General features: G+C 45.8%; 1 protein-coding gene across 5 annotated transcripts in view; it reads right to left on the reverse strand.

The window, feature by feature from the left end:
- The window catches only part of mylk4b (myosin light chain kinase family, member 4b), a 185,530-nt gene that overhangs the window by 21,773 nt on the left and 145,084 nt on the right, over positions 1-18,673 (reverse strand). For all 5 annotated transcript variants that reach the window (XM_041183349.1, XM_041183348.1, XM_041183350.1 and 2 more), the window contains 4 exons: positions 11,615-11,913; positions 7,214-7,319; positions 5,677-5,770; positions 5,478-5,587 (listed from right to left, as the gene is read on the reverse strand). In XM_041183349.1, coding sequence (XP_041039283.1) covers positions 5,478-5,587; positions 5,677-5,770; positions 7,214-7,319; positions 11,615-11,913 — 609 coding nt within the window. The remainder of the gene's footprint in view (positions 1-5,477; positions 5,588-5,676; positions 5,771-7,213; positions 7,320-11,614; positions 11,914-18,673) is intronic.

Here is an 18,673-nt window from a genome sequence, read left to right on the forward strand (position 1 = left end):
TGTTCCCCTAGTTTTAGTCTCCCACAAGAGGAAATATCCTTTGGATATCCACCCTATCAAGTCCCTTTGGGATCTTATGTTTCAATAAGATCACCTCTCACTCTTCTAAAGCCCAATGGATATAGGCCAAATCTGTTCAATCGTTCTTCATAAGACAATCCTTCATCCCAGGAATGAGTCCAGTGAAACTTCTCTGAACTGCTTATTAAGCAATTATATATATTTTTTTAAATACGGAGACCAAAACTGCACACAGTACTCCAGATGTGGTCTCACCAAGGGCCTGTACAGCTGCAGTAAAACCTCCCTACATTTATATCCCATTCCTCTTGCAATAAACAGCAACATTCCATTTACCTTCCTAATCACTTGCTGTACCTGTGTACTAACTTCAAATGATTCATGTATAAGGGCACCTAGATCCCTCTGTACCATTGAGTTTTGCAATCTTTATCCATTTATAAATAATACACATAGCCACAGTATGTCCAGACATGAGCTGAACAAATACCTTCTGAATCATTATGGGAGAGAGGCCATGTGACTAGAATAACCATTTCTGAAATCTCTTTTCTTGCAACAAGTGTTGCTAAGCAGTAGTCTGGAAGAAGCTTGCCAATGGAGCAGCAATACTCTCCCTCTCTCCTTCTCTCCCATGTTCAGGACCCTATCTCTATGACAGTTTAAAATCCAGCACAGAGATAGAGAATTTCCATTGAAAGGAACCTCAGGTGCAAAAATCATCAACTTTTGGAATAGACAGATTACATTTGAAAAAAGAGACTGTTGCCAGAAATTGCAGTTTACATGTGCTTCAACTCCTGAAATTTCAAGACCATAGTGAAGAACTATCTGCCACTGCCACCGATACTAATGAAGGACTCAGACAGTGAACTCTATTTTTTTTACCTTTTGACATAGAATTTTACTTTGGCTGAAAAGTAACTTTGTGCCTGTATGCGTGTGTGCATGTGTGTGTGTATTTGTGTATGTATGTGTGTGTGTTTGAGTTGCCAAGGTCAGGCGTGGGTTTACCTTTTTGAATATTTTTATATCTTTACCTGGGTGGGTTTTGAACTCTATAAAAACTAACCCTTTTGGTATTTTAAACTCAAGAAAGTCTGCTAGACTAGTTACTTTGCAATCAGCATACAAATGGCTATGCACAGGCATTGAGTAAATACCTTCATCCTCTCTGAATTCACAAAAAACCCTCTTACAATCAATTGAGAATTGAGAAAAAAAAAGGCAAGATCTGACATGTGTCCTCACCGGTCATAACAACTTTTAAAAAGCAACTAACTGGCTGGGATTTGGAGATGTTCATGAAAAGCTTCAAATAAATACCAGCTCTTTCCTTCTCCCAATGTAGGCATATATAAAGGGTATTGCAGTGACAACCTATGCAGCCCATAATTAACAGGAAGGTTTTTTTTGGCTTGGCTAAAATATTGGATTGCTGTAAAAGCTTGGATGAAACTCAGGCATTTCCCACTGAAGCACTTCGTGATGAGTTTTAATTTTGTTTTATATTAAATATATAAAAAATTAAATAAATAGAGCTCATTAGGGCTGCCAACTGTGGTTGAACATATTCCTGAAGATTTAAAGACATGGGGCCTGGGAATGGGAGCTGAACTCTCCACTGGAGGCACCTCCTCTGAGGAGGAAGGGAGGGCTAGAAGGGAAAGGAGGCCAGGGGTGCACATGCAGCCACCAGGGGAGCCACTTTGGGAGGTCAGGCGCAGGCACAAGGGATGCAGGGCCAAGAGGTAGTCCAAGGTGGAAGGGGCCGCAGGAGACACCACTATCCTGCTGCCAGGGTATACAGGTGGCGAAGCAGCTACCTAAAATATATCTGAGGTGCAGTGCCAAAGGAGGCTCCATCTCTCAAGGGAGACAGTCAACGATATCTGTCAGATGATTGGGCCTGAGATCTCCACTAACTGTGTGGGTGGACACCCTATGCCAGTGGCTCAAAAGGTCATAGCTGAAGATGTAGACGCAGTGGCTGCGGCTGCACATGATGAGTCCAGCAGTGAGTCTGAGGATGACCACGCACAGGGAAATGCTGAGGGGGTGGACGCTGACCCGGGTATACTGCAGGGAGGCAGAGACACCCAGGAGGCTTTAATCCAATGAACCTTCAGCTAGCACACCACAGACGGACCTCCAGGACAAGCCTCGGCTGTAGGCTCCATATTCGAGACCTAAGTGCAAAATCTGTCTGGTTTAGGAACATTAACTAAGGTCCTTGTTAATAAAGCTGAATGTCTCAAAAAGCATACATTACATTGTTGGAAACAGTCCACCTGCAGAACAAAAGAGTCAACCTCAGCAATGGTGACATGTCTGTTTATTTTTTCAAACAAAGAAACTTAATGAAACAAAATGAAAATGGTGTTAAAAATCACACCAACTCATAAAAACCTCATTGTGGGCCAACACAAAAGCACCGGTGATAAACCCGTGGTGTGCCTAAGGTGCCTTATGTTTACATTTTCGGATGCTATGTCTTGGTGCTGACCCATCGCTTGGAATGGCATCTGAGACAGCCTGCTGATTCTGCTGTCCTGTTGGCCTTGATGAATCTGGTGGTCGTCCTCTGGTGCATGGAGCCTGTGCTGGCCCTGCCTGGGAGGGAGCTGCCAGTTCCACAGCTGGCATCTCCCCAGTCGTCGCAGCCTCACTGGATGCAACAGTCACTTGCAGAGGAGCGGAGGAGCTGCCAACCTCATCCGGAGCGCCCTGAGAGGAGCCTGCAGAGATGATAGGCAGCTGCTGCGCCGACGTGAGGTTGCTTTAGACCTCCCTGCTCACTGTGGATGGATGGACACCGAGCTGGGAAATTTAGTGCTCAGACCATCTCCCACACTGGCACTGACCAGCTGAGGTCAATGCCAATGTGAGGGCTTGCTGGTCAGAGCGCATCACCAGGAAGCCCTAATTGGTCTCCTGAAGGAGCCTCTCCACGAGAGTCACCACTCTCTCCATGGAGGACGCATAGCGCTCGGATATGAGGCTCATTGCTTCTGCGATAGTCCGTACAGACGCCTCCACCACGGACACCAAGCAAAGCACAGCCTCATGTATCTCCCCCAGATGATCCCGCACACCCAGCCACATTTCCTGCAGCTGCTGCATTGCGGACGACTCCAGAGGTACATCATCAGGCACCAACTGAGCATGTGCCTGGTCCCCTGCAGTCCTCAGACTGCTGGCACCATGGGCACTCTCTGTCTCTCCCAGCTCCTCCAGCAACTGTGAAGTGCCCTTACCGCTGTGCCCTGGGACACTAGCCAATGTTCTAATTCCCACCGAGGTGCTAGTATCTGTGCTGGTGCCTGCCTGGCAGTGATGGTGTGATGCTGGTGAGACTTTAGGCCCCTCAGGTATGAGAGGGGGCCTCTGCTGCTCCTCCTCCCAGCCCTGTTCCGATGATGCTGAAAGGAAGAACAAGGACATTGGATCAGTTAACGCGGAGACAATGTCAATGTGCATCCCTGTCCCCCGGATCATTATGCGCTCATCCTTCCATCAGCAATGGTCAAGCCATGTTGCAAACTTCAATCACTGAACATTCAGCACTGCCATGGCTGCTGGGAGAACAATGGTGACCTCACTGCTGGGCTAACATACCTGCCCGTGGCACCCAGCCTCATTGACACGGCGCTTGGCGCCTCTCCAGATCTAGGGCCTCCTGCTTGAAGCAGCTGAGAATCAGTAAATGTGCCGGCCCACTGCCAATCCTCACCCGCTTGGCGATATTATTTGCTTCTTCTCCTGAAGAGGAGAGGAGAGCATTGATTAGTGCTACTTGTATCTGGACTCCCTTCGCAGACGGCCCACCCCAACCAGAGTGGGACATTGCAGGGTTCCAGTGCCTCCTCACCCCACTGCTGCCGAACACTCACACAAAGATTCTCGGCCTGTCCCCACAACCCCCACCCTCTTGGCCAAATGCTGCCTACGTCACATCAGGCACCACACAGTCTAACCTCCCATAGCAAGGAGGCGCAAGCACATGGAGCGCAGAGGACAGCAGATCAATCAGTGCCACACCACATTGAAGCTCCCCTCCCAGCATGTCATCACCCTGACTTTGAGTTCCAGGTACAGCTCCTCCAGGTTGCCCCCAAAACAGAAATGTGGGTCACAGTGTACCACATGCTGTGGGGGCAGAACCCATCTCATCACCACCCTCTCAGGGTGAACTAGGCATGGGCAATATCTGCTGGCCCACCCAGTGGGCCCACTCAATGCAGTCACTACATTCAGACTTGGGGCGGGGGGCGCACCAGAGGGGAAAGCCTACCTGCTGGGTTAAATGACCAATGCCAACATGGTACTCACCCTTCTTGAGCGCAAAAGGTCGTTGAGGCGCTTGCGGCACTGGATCCAGGTGCGCCGCACCACATCACGGGAGCTCACCACCTCCGCCACCTCCTCCCAGGCACGTTTGGTCATGTGGAGGGGCCTCCTTCTCCCGTCCAGGGGTACCAGGAACTCCCACCGTGCTGCCACCTCCTCGAGAAGGACAGCAAGGCAATCATCGGATAAACAAGGGCACAGTGACCCCCCCCCCCCCCCCCCCCCCCTCCCCCTGCTGCCATACCTTCCTGCCTGGCCTGCTCACCAGCAGTGCTCTGGGAAGCCCTTCCACTGGCCATAATTCACAGCCTTTGCAAGGCTGCAGGAGCACTATTTAAACAGGCCACCGGGTCACCATTGAACCCGGAGGTCATTGCAGACCCGCTGCTGCCTGCCCACTCCCGCTGTCCTCGGGAGCTGCGATTTACGCCGGGGAGGGGGCCTTAATTGGCCTGCCCGTGTAAAATGGCGGCGTGGACCCGATTGCAGGCAGCGATTGGGTCTGTGCCTACCCGTACCCGCTCCCACTCCGCCCCCCCCCCCCGCCAGCCAGAAAATTCAGCCCATGAGCCTCTGTTTCCCACTGCCCTTCCAGCAACATGCACATCCTTGTAGCACCCCACTTCCCATGCCAAATGAGAAACGAACAAATCCTTCGCTCTGAAGAAGGGTCATACGGACTCAAAATGTTCACTCCAACTCTCTCTCCACAGATGCTGCTAGACCTGCTGAGTTTTTCCAGCATTTTTTGTTTTTGTTTGAAACTCTTCACTATAGCTGGTTGCATGATTCTCAACTTCTGTCAAACTATCCCAACTTCAGTATTTTTTTATATAATTAACAAGTGAAAGAAGATTTTAAAATACGCACAATTCTCTTAGTCCCCCTATGGTTTTTCCCTGGGTCACTCACAGCAATGCCCTGCAGATCGGTCTTCAGTTCCCAATGACTTCTGGAGGATTGGCAACCTCTGGGCAGACACAGTCAATGTTCTGGTCACATAACTGAGCCTGCTATCACATCCTTAAGTATACCTTTGTGTATAAACTTTTGCAAATTGTCACTTTAAATGGTGTTTAACAACCAATAAACCTGCTGGTACTTACTATTCCATGACCAGAATGATATCATTCTTTGATTCGAAAGCATCGTACAGTTGAATGAGGTTTGTGTGATTCAACTGATTCATGACTTGGATCTCATTCTTTACTTCCTCCTGTTAACCAATAACAATGTGTATAATGTTAAAAGAAAAATCTAATCATCCCTATGATACAGGACTAACACTATCCAGAATGACTATACCTTCTGCTTTGCTATTCTGGTTTTAATAATTTTGGCTGCTAAGGTAAGACCTGTAGATTTTTCTACACATTTGTGCACTTGTCCAAACCGTCCTCTGTAATAAACAAAAATACAATTTTAAAAAACAATAGTTTGATGAACAGCAACATTTTTACAACAAAGGAACAATTCCACAATAAGAACATTAGTATCGTTGAAAAGAGGGAGGTTTCCAAAGCTTTTCATCTTGCACAATCAGGACAAATGCAAGATTACCAAATTTCAAACGATCTCAACAATTTATGCTACAAGAGAAAAAGATGCTGATTCCATTAGTATTGCTTAGGAAGTTTAACAACGTGATTGCAAGAACCATGGCAAAGTGTGAATGCACCTGGGTTTATGTAGTATATGTTAAAGAAAACATTTATAGCTGTCCTATTTCATAAATAAAATTGCAATACAAGAGGACCCTTTCATTGTCCAACTGTACAGTCTTAATTTTATTATTAATTTAATTGATGAATTAATATACATGACAATAATGATGAATCATTACAATCCACTAACTATACTTGCATTAATCGCATTAACTATACTGATTTTAGCCCTCCACAAAACAGTGTCCCCAAACATTTGACAAGCACAGAACTCACTTAAGTTGGGAAGTTGAGCTCTTTGATCTGAAGAGTTTTCAGCTGTGCGGTTGATGTAACATAAAATACATTGTCAACACTGACAAAATAATGCAGTTCAAAATTAAGAACCATGACCGCATTCCTGCACAGCTAACACTCCTCTGACACAGAGACAATAGCCTTGATATTTCTGGGAGATGGGAGGATGTGGGGGAGTGCAAGACAAATCTGACAAGGTCAAGGACATGAAGATGCTGCTGAATTTAATGACAGTACCTTATTATCATTCTTTACTTCTGTTTCCTGCTCTGCAGCTGCTCAGATCGAGAGGCAGGCTGATTGTTGAGTGTTATAGTCTGTGGTAGAAGGTGGCAACTGGAGATCATTGGGGTCTGTACCTGACAACTGGAAACATTGTGCATTGGTGGTGGGGGAGGAATTGGACTGGTAATTGGGAGGAAGGGGGTTCTTGGAGAAATAACTGCTTTGTTGGTGAGGGGTGGGGGGGGTAGTACGGGGTGTTGGATCAACGTGGCAGAAGGTTTGCTTGACGGGATTGCTGGGAGATCACTCCCACTCCTCTAGGCTGTGTTGGAAAAGCACCCAACAGCTAGATACAGCTGCTCCCTTTAGCTGCCAAATTTCCTGAGCCCTTAGTAACCTGACCACTCATATTAAATTCAACAGCCTGCCAAAATATCAGGGGCAGGGCATCATTTACATATTACTCACCTCTCCAGAGTGGGCTGGACACCCCAGGACCTGCTTTGGTTAAGACGGGTGGTTTGGCATTGAGTTTCGCAAACTTGCCCACTCAACCCTCTTCCACTCATCATAGGGATGGTGGGGTGGGGTAAAATTACCCCCAGTGCATCTTTAACAATGAATCTCTTTCAGATGAACATTAAAACAGAACTGACCCTCCAAGGATTTCCGATTTGTCTATTGTGTAGTATTTGCTGATTTGTGCCATGTTTGCTGAGACAATCCGATGTTCAAATGGAGCAGGTGGAGCAGGGCCATCATCTAGACCAGGAAAGATAAATATAGAAATATTTTGGCACTTATGCATCTATTGTAAGGAAAGAGATCATAGGACACAGGAAGATTGACGTTAACTGCTCTTAGATTGTGCTATAATGGGGTAACAGTCAAAGAAATAAATCAAAGTCTTGTTGGATTTTACACTGAAAAATTTCAAAACAGTCAAAACATATTAGACAAAATTTGGCCATTGGAAATGGCCACAACTCAATCACCTTGTAAAGCATACGCCACAGGAACAAATACTGTATTTTGTCCATCCACTGCCACATCAAAACATATTAATTTTCAGTGGAGATCACATGGGCAGAGGGCAAGGTGTGCGTCAAAGCCCCTGACCTCAGCAACGTTAATTGCTTGCTGCCCAAATTGGGCAGGAATTGTCAGCCGGCAGGTGGTTGGCAGGGGAATTTTGGGTAGCAAGAGGCCGCCGATCAGCACCAAAGGTTTCATCACCGGCAACAAGAAAAATCACAGGGCAGGGCTTGGAAGGGTCTCGTGAGACGAAAAGGTTGGCAGCTGAAGGGAAGGCTTAAACTTGCTTGGTCAGGCCTGCAGGAAGAGCACCTCAGCTCCTCCTGGGCCCACAAGGAAAATGTAAAAGTAAAAAGCTTACCTGCCAGGACCAATTCCGGCCCAGGCTCCTCTTCCCACTGTCCTTCACATGGCTGGAAAGCCACAACGGCTTCCCCAATCAGGTCACTGGCTCAAATTGCAGTGGACTCACTTATTACATCATTTCATTATTTAAGAAGTAAGGTAGAAACCATGAAACTTACAGATCTGTCAGTTTTGGGGAAGTTACTAGAATCTATGATTGTTACAGGTTTGCACAGTTCTAACCTGATTGCTTAGTCTGCTTATGAATTTTTCAACGCACATTGCACTGCTACAATTCAGCCTTCGGGCTACAAGCACATTTCTTGAATAAAACACCATTATTATTTTTCTCAGTTGGTTATTAGGGAGTTGTGAACTTGAATAAAATTAAGCTGTTCAAAGAGAGCCAGCATGGGTTTGTTAATGGTAAGTCATGCCTGACTAATCTAATTGAACTTTTTGAGAAGGTTACTGATAAGGTAGTTAAGGGAGTGTCTATGGACATTATATATATGGACTTTCAGGAGAGCTTCATTCAACAAGTTCCCAGACAAGAGGTTATTAGCGAAATTGATAGTACATGAAATAGGAGGTAGGTAACCTTTGGGCTTGGGATGGAAATTGGTTGAAAGGCAGGACATAGAGAGTGGGAATAAAGGTTAGGTAGTCTGTTTGGCAAGATGCGACAACCAGTGTTTCTCAGGCTGTTCTGGGGCCTCAAACCTTTCGATAGGTTCTTGACTGGTAAGGGGATCAAAGGTTATGGGGAAAAGGCAGGAGAATGGGGTTGAGAAACTTATTAGCTATGATTGAATGGTGGAGCAGGCTCGATGGGCCAAATGGCCTAATTTCTGCTCTTATGTCTTATGGTCTTACCATATGTATTAATAACTTGGATGAAGGAAGAGAAAGTTGTATATCCAAGTTTGCAGATGACACTAAATTAAGAGGCATTGTAAACAGTGCAGGCGGAAACTAGAAATTAAAAATGAGTAGACAAAACTATAAAAAGTGAAGTTCAATGTGGAAAATGTGTGAGGTCATCCATGTTGATTTAGAAAAGATTAATTTAGATTAAGACTAAATGATGAGAAACTAGGCAATGAGGAGGATTGGAGATTTGTGTATTCAGCTGCAGAAATCATTTAAAGCCAGTAGACTGGTACGGAAAAGCAACCATGAAGGCTAATGGAATGTTCGTCTTATCTCAAATGGATTGGAATACAAAAGGGAGGAACTTGTGGTTCAGTTGTACACAGCTTGGTCACACCCAATCTGGAGTAGTGCATTGAATTTTGGACAGGTTATCTCTGGAAGGATATATTAGTCTTGGAACTGATATTGCACAGATTCATCAGGTTAATACCAGGGCTTGAAGGGTTAAGTTATGAGGACAGGTTGCATAAGTGGAGTTTATATTGCCCTGAGTTTAAAAGGCTGATGGATGGTCTAATTGAGGTGTTTAAAATAATAAAGGGATTCATTAGAAAGAAGCTATTTCCTCGGGTGAAACATCCAGGACAATCTTACAATTAGAACCGGGCCGCTCAGGAGTGAAATCCAGAAACACTTTTTCATACCAAGGGTAGCAATCTGAAATTATCTTCATCAAAAGACTTTGGTCAACTTAAATTTTCAAGACCAAGATAGACAGATTTTTATTCCATAAGAATATAAATGGATCGGGATCAAAAATGGGCAAATTGAGTTAAGCTACAGGTCAACCATGATCTAATGGATTGATGGAGCAGGCTCAAGATGCTGAATGAGCTATATCTATTCCTTTATACAGATTACTGCTGGGTAGGTGGGGTTAAAAGTGCCCCATTGATAACCAGGGTTTTCCTTACTCCTAAAACCAATGATTCAGGTCATTACTTCCACGCTTTAATTGTCACATCACTGGATTCTTTTATGGATTGTGTAGAAGGTCTGAAATTAATCACAAGATCATTTCTTCTGCGCACTTACTTTCTTTGTCCTACTCAGTCCAGCATTCCAATGGAAAAAATAGCTCAGTCTACTTCCAAACTGATTGCCATGTGGCCAGATATTTAGCAATAAACTGAGGCAGCTCAAATAGATTTGGTAGAATCAGCTAAATGCAGACAGTAGGAATGGTGGAGACTGGAGTGAGATGAGATTTTGGAGCAGAGAAACAAACAAGATCAAGTTGAGGACACCACATAGAGAGAGAAGAACAGCACCAGTGTCAAGAGAATAGAACTATATTTAAATGGAACAGAGAAAGGAATAAAACAGAGAAATAACTCAAAGGAAGTTTTCAGGGAACTGCAGGTGAATGAATGGGTTAAGAACATGAAAATTTCCTGTGTGTGCTAGATCAAATATAAATACTGTGGCTACAAGAGCAAGTCAGAGGCTAGGGATCCTGTGGTGAGTAACTCACCTCCTGACTCCCCAAAGCCTGTCCACAATCTACAAGGAACAAGCCAGGAGTGTGATGGAATACTCTTTACTTGCCTGGATGAATGCAGCTCCAACAACACTCAAGAAACATGACATCACCCAGGACAAAGTAGCCCACTTAATTGGCACCCCATCCTCAAACATTCACCCCTCCATTACCGGTGCACAGTAATAGCAGTGTGTACCATCTACAAGATACACTGCAGAAACTCACCATGGCTTCTTAAACTGCACCTTCCAAACCCACGACTGCTATCACTTAGAAGGGCAAACAGACACATGGGAATACCACCACCTGGAAGTTTCCCTCCAAGCCACTCACCATCCTGACTTGGAAATATATCACCATTCCTTCACTGTCGCTGCATCAAAATCCTGGAACTCCCTTCCTAACTGCACTGTCGGTATACTTACACCACATGGACTGCAGCAGTTCAAGAAGGCAGCTCACCACCACCTTCTCAAGGGCAACTAGGGATGGGCAATAAATACTGGTCCACATCTCATGAATGAATAAAAAGAAAGATGTAGTGAATTCATGAACCCCTTCATTAGGAACATGTTTACAGTTTCATTGTACTTTACCTAGATGTAACTCCCTAAGGTCAAGCTTTTTTCATAATAGTTTGTAACCCAATATATATCATTCAGGGCTCAGTTAAAATAAAAAACAATAAAACAGTAAATGTTGAAAATCTGAAACAAAAACAGAAAATTCCGGAAATGCACAGCAAGTCAGTTGGCATTTGTGGGGAGCAAAGTGAAATTCCACAGAGGAAGTCATCTCTGGCCTCATAACTTTATCTGAGCCTTCACATTCAATTTGCACTCCACAAGTTTAGTGTCAGTGAAACTACTTAGCACCAGTACTAGCCTTGTGCTGTGAATACACTGTAAGATGCCCAGAAAATATTTATTTATGCACAATATATTAGGGACCTGATTTCCTTCTCCTGTGAACTTGGAAACTGTGCAAATGTTTTAGAGAGGGATATCAGGGCCTAACACTCTAGATCCAATGATAGTGTAAGTGCAGCTTGAATCCAGAGTTAGAACCTAGTCTGATATTAGACTGAAGAGCAGAAAGTCTCCTGAGAGAAGCTGGTCTTATTCTGCTTCAGTTCAGTGTCAGATTAAGTGTTGATACCCGATTTATATTCCAGGCACTTAGCATTGGTGCCACTTTGCATTGACGCTAACCTTCTCAAGCTCTTAGGACAACAAGATATAAGTTGGTCTCTACTTGCCAATCACAATGTGTGGATTCTGCTCTTTGGTTTCCTGATTATTTTCCTTCTGGCTAGCATTGGATGTGGTACTGCTCTGACACGAGGTGGGTTCAGATGTGCTTTCCTGGCTCTGGCCTTTTTCCTCTACTCTGCTCTTTTTGTTGTCATCTTTAAGTGAATCTTCCCCAGTCACTCTTCTTTTATTGGCAGTGCTCAGATCTTTGACTTCATGTTGTTCAGCATTCTGTGATGTTCCTTCCTCGGGTTCTGCTGCAGCTGCTAATAAGGCTTCAGCTTCTCTTTCACTATCTTCATATCTTTCAAAAGTAACAAAGTTATACAATACTTTTTGTTCAAAAGCAAGGACACAACTGAGTACATAAACCTTAATTTTTGTGCTCAAGTTCTGATGTGAGACTTGAACCCAAAAATTTCTGATTCTGAGGCAAGAGCGATACTAATTGAGACTGAATTGATAGTTGGCAAACAGCTAGATCATTCGTATTTACAAACTGAATAAAAGGTGATAATTTAAGATTTTGTTTTCAATTCATTTGCCTCACCAAAAGAATGCAAATTAAGATGAAGAAAGACACTCTGTCTATAAATTTCTCTCCTTGGGTTGATATCAGGGGAGGACCACCTCCCAGAAACCACTGCATCATGAAGCTAACCGACTCCGCTCTCGAGCAGCCCGCAGCTATAAAGAGCTGTAGGGTTCATTAACGAGAATCGAGTGGGGCTTCCGCCCCTCCTTTGGGTGGAAGTCCAGCCCTCTGGAGCAGCCAGTCAATCAAATTGGCCGGCAGCTGCATGAGTGTTAGCAGCGCCAGGAAGGGTGTCAGTGGCAGCTGCTGGGATGCAGCTGAAGAAAGGAGCTCAAGAGTTAGGATCACCAGAGCAGGTAGGTCCAGGATCTTGGGCTTTGGGAGTGTTAGGGGCTGTGGGGGAGGGAGGGAGGGTGGGGTTGGGGGCCACTGGGGAGATGGTGGGTTTAAGACAGGGAGCGGGTAGGAAGGAAGGGGGCATTCAGTCTAAGGGGGGAGAGGTGCGCCCTGCAAGTGGCAAAGGGCACCGCCGAAGTGTGAGACTTCCTTCCTTCCCACCCTTTAACCATTTGGTTAAAAATTGGGCTTCCCACTCCTGCCCTGCTGCCCACGAGAAATGAGTTTGGAATGCATATGCGTAAACATGTAGAGAATGGTAAATAGGTTGGGCAGTTGCAAGTACTAATTGTTGCACAGGATTATGATGTAATATTAATGATGGAGAGCTCACTCAAACAAGGGGAAGAATGGGAACTTAATACTTCCGGCTACAATGTATTCAGGAAGAATAAAACAGGAACAGAAGAAAGGACAATGGCAGTATTGATCAAATATACCAATACAGCTCAAGAAAGGGAACACTGTTAGGCTGTTTTGTGTGTATTGTAGGTCAACAAATAGCACAGTACGAAGGAGATGGGGAGCTGGCAAATTGCAGATGAATTTTAGAAAGATACAAGAACAATGGAGTAATGATAATAGGGTAGGTTGCAGTGGGGGTGGGGAGCGGACTTCGGTTATTCTAATATAGGCTGGAAAAATAACAGTATAAAAGTCAAAGAGGAAGATGGATTCCTGAAGTGTGCATGAGAACTTCCTTAATCAGCATGTTTCTGGCCCAACAAAGAAGAATGTGGTGCAAGATGTAGTTCTGAGGAATGAAGTGGGGCAAGTGGAGGATGTTTCAGTGAAAGAGCATTTAGGAAAGAGTGATCACAATATCATTAGGTTTAGAGTAATTATAGAAAAGGACAAGGAACAATCAAATGTAAATACTCAACTGGAGGAGGATTAATTTTTGTGCATTGAAAAGCGGACAGCCCAGGTGAATTGGAATCAAAGATTAACTGGTAAAATATTAAAGAGGCACAGACTGGATATATTCCCATGAGGGGGTAAGTAAGGGCATCCAAAGACAGCTCTCTGGATAAAGGTACAATGATTGAAGTGAAACAAAAAAAAGGAGGCTTACAATAAATTCTAGGTTCATAATATAGTATAGAACCAAGCTGGATACACAAGGTACACAGGACAACTGAAAAAGGAACTAAGAAGGACAAAGAAAGTTTGTGAGAATAGATTAGTGGGAGGGATTAGACATAGGAAGAAGGAAGAATAAAACAGGAATGCCCTTTGCCTTCACAACAAGATTTCCTTTTTGTTCCCTAAACGGACCCACCTTTGACAGTCTTGTTACTATTTCTATGTCTACAATGCCTCAGGAAGAATGAAACAGGAACAGAAGAAAGGGCAATGGCAGTATTGATCAAATATACCAATACAGCTCAAGAAAGAGAACACTGTTAGGCTGTTTTGTGTGCATTACAGGTCAACAAATACTGCAGTATGAAGGAGATAGGGGGGCAAAATTGATAAGGAGGAAGTGTTGAATAGACTGTCGGTACATAAAGTTGACAAGGCACCAGGACCAGACAAGATGCATCCAAGGATATTAAAGGAAGTGAGCGTAGAAATTGCAGGGACATTGGCCATAATCTTTCAGTCTTCCCTAGACTCATGGGTGGTGCCAGAGGACTTAAGAATTGCAAACATTACACTGTTGTTCAAAAAAGGTCATCAGGATAAGCCCAGCAATTACAAACAAGTCAGTTTAACTTCAGTGATGGGCAAGATTCTAGAAACAATTATTCAGAATAGAATTAGTGGTCACATGGAAAAATATGGGTTGATAAGGAAGAGCCAGCATGGATTTCTAAATGGGAAAAATAGGAAGCAGACAGTAACGGTCAACGGATATTTTTTGGGCTGGAGGAAGGTTTGTAGTGGAGTTCCCCAGGGGTCGGTATTGGGACCGTTGCCTGACATATACTAATGATCTAGATCTTGGTGTGCAGGGGACAATTTCAAAGTTTGTGGATGATATGAAGCTTGGGAGTGTTGTGAACTACAAAGAGGATGATGTGGAGCTTCAAGAGGATATAGACAAGTTGGTGGAGTGGGCAGAGAGGTGGCAGATGAAGTTCAATGTGGAGAGGTGTGAGATTATGCATTTTGGTAGCAAGAACATGGACAGACAATGTAAAATAAGAGGTGAAATTTTGAAGGGGTGTAGGAGCAGAAAGACTTGGATGTATATGTGCATAAACTGTTGAAGGTGGCAGGACAGGTGGAGACAGCAGTTAGTAAAGCATATACTATCTTGGGCTTTATTAATAGGGGCATAGAGTCAAGAGCAGGGAGGTTATGCTGAATTTATATAAGACCTCAGCTGGAATATTGTGTACAGTTCTGGGCACCATATTATAGGAAGGATGTGAACACATTGGAGTGAGTGCAGAAGAGATTTACAAGAATGGTTCCAGGGATGAGAAACTTCAGCTCTGAGGATAGATTGGAGAGGTTGGGACTGTTCTCCTTGGCGAGAAGAAGGCTGAGAGGAGATTTGATAGAGATGTTCAAAGTTATGAGAGGGCTGGACAGAGTAGATAGTGAGAAGCTGTTCCCAATATTAAAAGGATCAAGAATGAGAGGGCACAGATTTAAAGTGATTTGCAAAAGAAGCAAGTGTGACGTGAGAAAAAACTTTCACACAACGTGTGGTTCGGGTCTGGAATGCATCGTCTGGAAGTGTAGTGGAGACAGGTTCAACTGAAGCATTCAAGAAGACATTAGATGATTATTTGAATAGAAACAATGTGCAAGGGTACGGGGAAAAGACAGGGCAATGGCACTAGGTCATAATGCTCAATTGGAGAGCCGGTGCAGACCTGTTGGGCTGAATGGCCTCCTTCTGTGCCTTTAAGATTCTGTGATTCTGTGATATAAAAGACATTAAAATATATTGTTAGCAAGAAACATACTTTTTTGCATATGAAATGCCTTTGACCAACAATTTCTGCTGGAAGCCTGCAGCTCGCTATGAATGCTGACGCTAGAATTCATGGTGCATCCAAGAGCTATCATTTTCAGCTGAAGAGGTAGCTGCCTGGGACTAACCATGTGCATCTGTGCCCACAACTACCAGGGTTAATTTATGATTGATACTCAGTTTAGCAATTAATGGAGCATGCCAGGAAGAGCTATTAGAGCTTCCTCTTCAACAACCATGCATGAATGGAAAATTACTGAAGACTAAACCCGCCAGTGAATCAATTTTGATGAGCAGTGAAAATAAACATGATGTAGCAGGTTTGTGTTACTTGTTTTTACTTAAACAAGACTAAGTATCTACATTTTCTCAGATCACAATGCTGAAACAAGGATACAAGTTACAAGGTTTAAGGGGTTGCTTATTTAGCAAATGTATATAAGATGGGTGGCAAATGAAATTTTGCACTTGAAAATTTTGAACTGTAGTTTCCTGCACATTCCATAATATACATTAAATTGCCAGTATACTGTGTTTCCTTCTGTTACAGGTATCAAGTGAGAAAATAATTATTTTATCAATAGCCAGTTCTGAAAGGGCCGTATTGTTGTTGAAGTTGTAAAGGGGAATGCTGGAAAAGATTGCTGAGCTCAGAAAGTGATTTTATTTAAGAAAAGCCCTTTGGACAGCTTCACTCGGGCTGGACGGAGTGTGGGAGGAGTCGGCAGGGGTGACGTCACAGAGCCTGGACGGTGTGGCGCGAGCGGGCGAGCCCATCCGGCCCGGCGTTGGGTTGGGGGGGGTGGGGGTGCTCAGTCCAAAGCCCCGGACACTCCGGGGGGAGGGGATGGGATTCATTGATTCTCATAAATGAACAAAAGGACGATGGTTGTTTAGAATCGGCTAGTTCAGGAACTGCTGCAGCCGGGCACCCGCTGGAACCGTGAGCAGGCGGCGGCTCTTTGAAGAATCCTCGAACCCCCCTCTCCATCCCCCGTCTCAGACGTCAGTCTCTGCTGATCCTGCACGCGCACGCGCACACACACCTGCAGGAGAGACCCCCACCCGGAGCACGCGCACACGCCTGCAGGACAGTCCTCCCGAGCGCGCGCACACACCTGCAGGAGAGACCCCCCGAGCACGTGCATACACCTGCTGGACAGTCCGTTCCCCCCCCCCCCCGAGCACGTGCACACACCTGCAGGACAGTCCCACCCGAGCACGTGCACACACCTGCAGGACAGTTCCCCCCGAGCACGTGCACACACCTGCAGGACAGTTCCCCCCCGAGCACGTGTACACACCTGCAGGACAGTCCCAACCGAGCACATGCACACACCTGCAGGACAGTCCCACCCGAGCACGTGTACACACCTGCAGGACAGTCCCCCCGAGCACGTGCACACACCTGCAGGACAGTTCCCCCCCGAGCACGTGCACACACCTGCAGGACAGTTCCCCCCCGAGCACGCGAACACACCTGCAGGACAGTTCCCCCCGAGCACGTGCACGCACCTGCAGGACAGTTCCCCCCCGAGCACGCGAACACACCTGCAGGACAGTTCCCCCCGAGCACGTGCACACACCTGCAGGACAGTTCCCCCCCGAGCACGTGTACACACCTGCAGGACAGTCCCAACCGAGCACATGCACACACCTGCAGGACAGTCCCACCCGAGCACGTGTACACACCTGCAGGACAGTCCCCCCGAGCACGTGCACACACCTGCAGGACAGTTCCCCCCCGAGCACGTGCACACACCTGCAGGACAGTTCCCCCCCGAGCACGCGAACACACCTGCAGGACAGTTCCCCCCGAGCACGTGCACGCACCTGCAGGACAGTTCCCCCCCGAGCACGCGAACACACCTGCTGGACAGTCCCCCCCCCCCCCCCGAAAGCGCACGCACAGAACCTGAAGGACAGTCCCCGCGAGCGTGTGCACATGCCTGAAGGACTGTTCCCCAAGCGTGCACACGCACCTGAAAGACAGTCCCCGAGCGCACACACACATCTGACAGATAGCTCCTCAAGCACACTCGCACATACACACCTGAAGGACTGACCTCCAAGTGCGCGCACGTGCACACGCACCTGAAGCGCAGTCCCCCGAGCGCATGCAGACACACATACACACCTGAAGGATGGTCCCCCAAATGTGTGTACACACACACAACTGAAAGGTGGTCCCCCGAGCACGCACACACACTCGGGAGGACAGTCCCCAAAACGCGCATACACACACTCACCCCCCACTGAAGGATGGTCCCACGAGCACACACACACACCTGAAGGACGGTCCCCCGTGCGCACACACACACACAAACCTGAAGGACTGTCCCATGAGCACACACGCACTGAGCACTGACAAGCAGCTGCCTCAGGTTCCACTCTATGGACGGCCGTGGCCCTGGCCTGCTATCTCCTGATGGTTTGCAGACTCGGCGTCATAACTTATGCTGCGCGCTCCCCATCCGGGGGCCAAGCGCCTGCTTCCTGGACTGCTCACACCGCACTCAACTCACAGGCCTGGGGCAGCTGCTGAGCAGCCCTTTCAGCCTCCTACTGAACAAACCACCACCCGGAGACATGATGGTCGCCATTCTGTGATGTGTACACTTCTCTCCAATTACTGTGAGAGCTTAGCCTTTAACCTTCTCAACGGAAAAAAAAACTGCCAGTGACATTTATGAGCACAGTACGGGTACAGTGTCTGTACCAGATTCCAGCATCTTAGTTTATTTATTTAAAATAACGTTTCAAAACCTGCCAGATTACTTTCAATAGCCACCAGGAGATTGATGCCGATTCCACAAGATTCCTGGCCTTTCCGGGAGGTTTGGCAACTCTAAGCTACACCCAGTACTGTTCAGAGATACTTTAAAAAGAAAAATGCAAATTAGCTGAATTCTTTCTTAGGTTTCTTAGTTGCTGTCCCTCACTGCAAAACCCCGTTCCCTAAGCTGATGTGTCAGAGGATTGAGTGAATACTCTAGGTAAAGATTTTTTATCCAATGTGACTCATTAATTAATCTATCTGTGGTATGTAAGGGGAACACCTTTATTTCTCCATTTGCTATGGGGTCAGGAAATTATATTTATTTTCCAAGAAAAGAATCATAAAGCATTTAATACCTTGTCTCTGAGTTCTTTTCAAATCCTTTCAGTGGAGATACACACTTCCCACTCCTAGGCCCCAAC

The sequence above is a fragment of the Carcharodon carcharias genome, chromosome 3 (assembly GCF_017639515.1).
Source record: "Carcharodon carcharias isolate sCarCar2 chromosome 3, sCarCar2.pri, whole genome shotgun sequence".
Taxonomy (NCBI): domain Eukaryota; kingdom Metazoa; phylum Chordata; class Chondrichthyes; order Lamniformes; family Lamnidae; genus Carcharodon; species Carcharodon carcharias.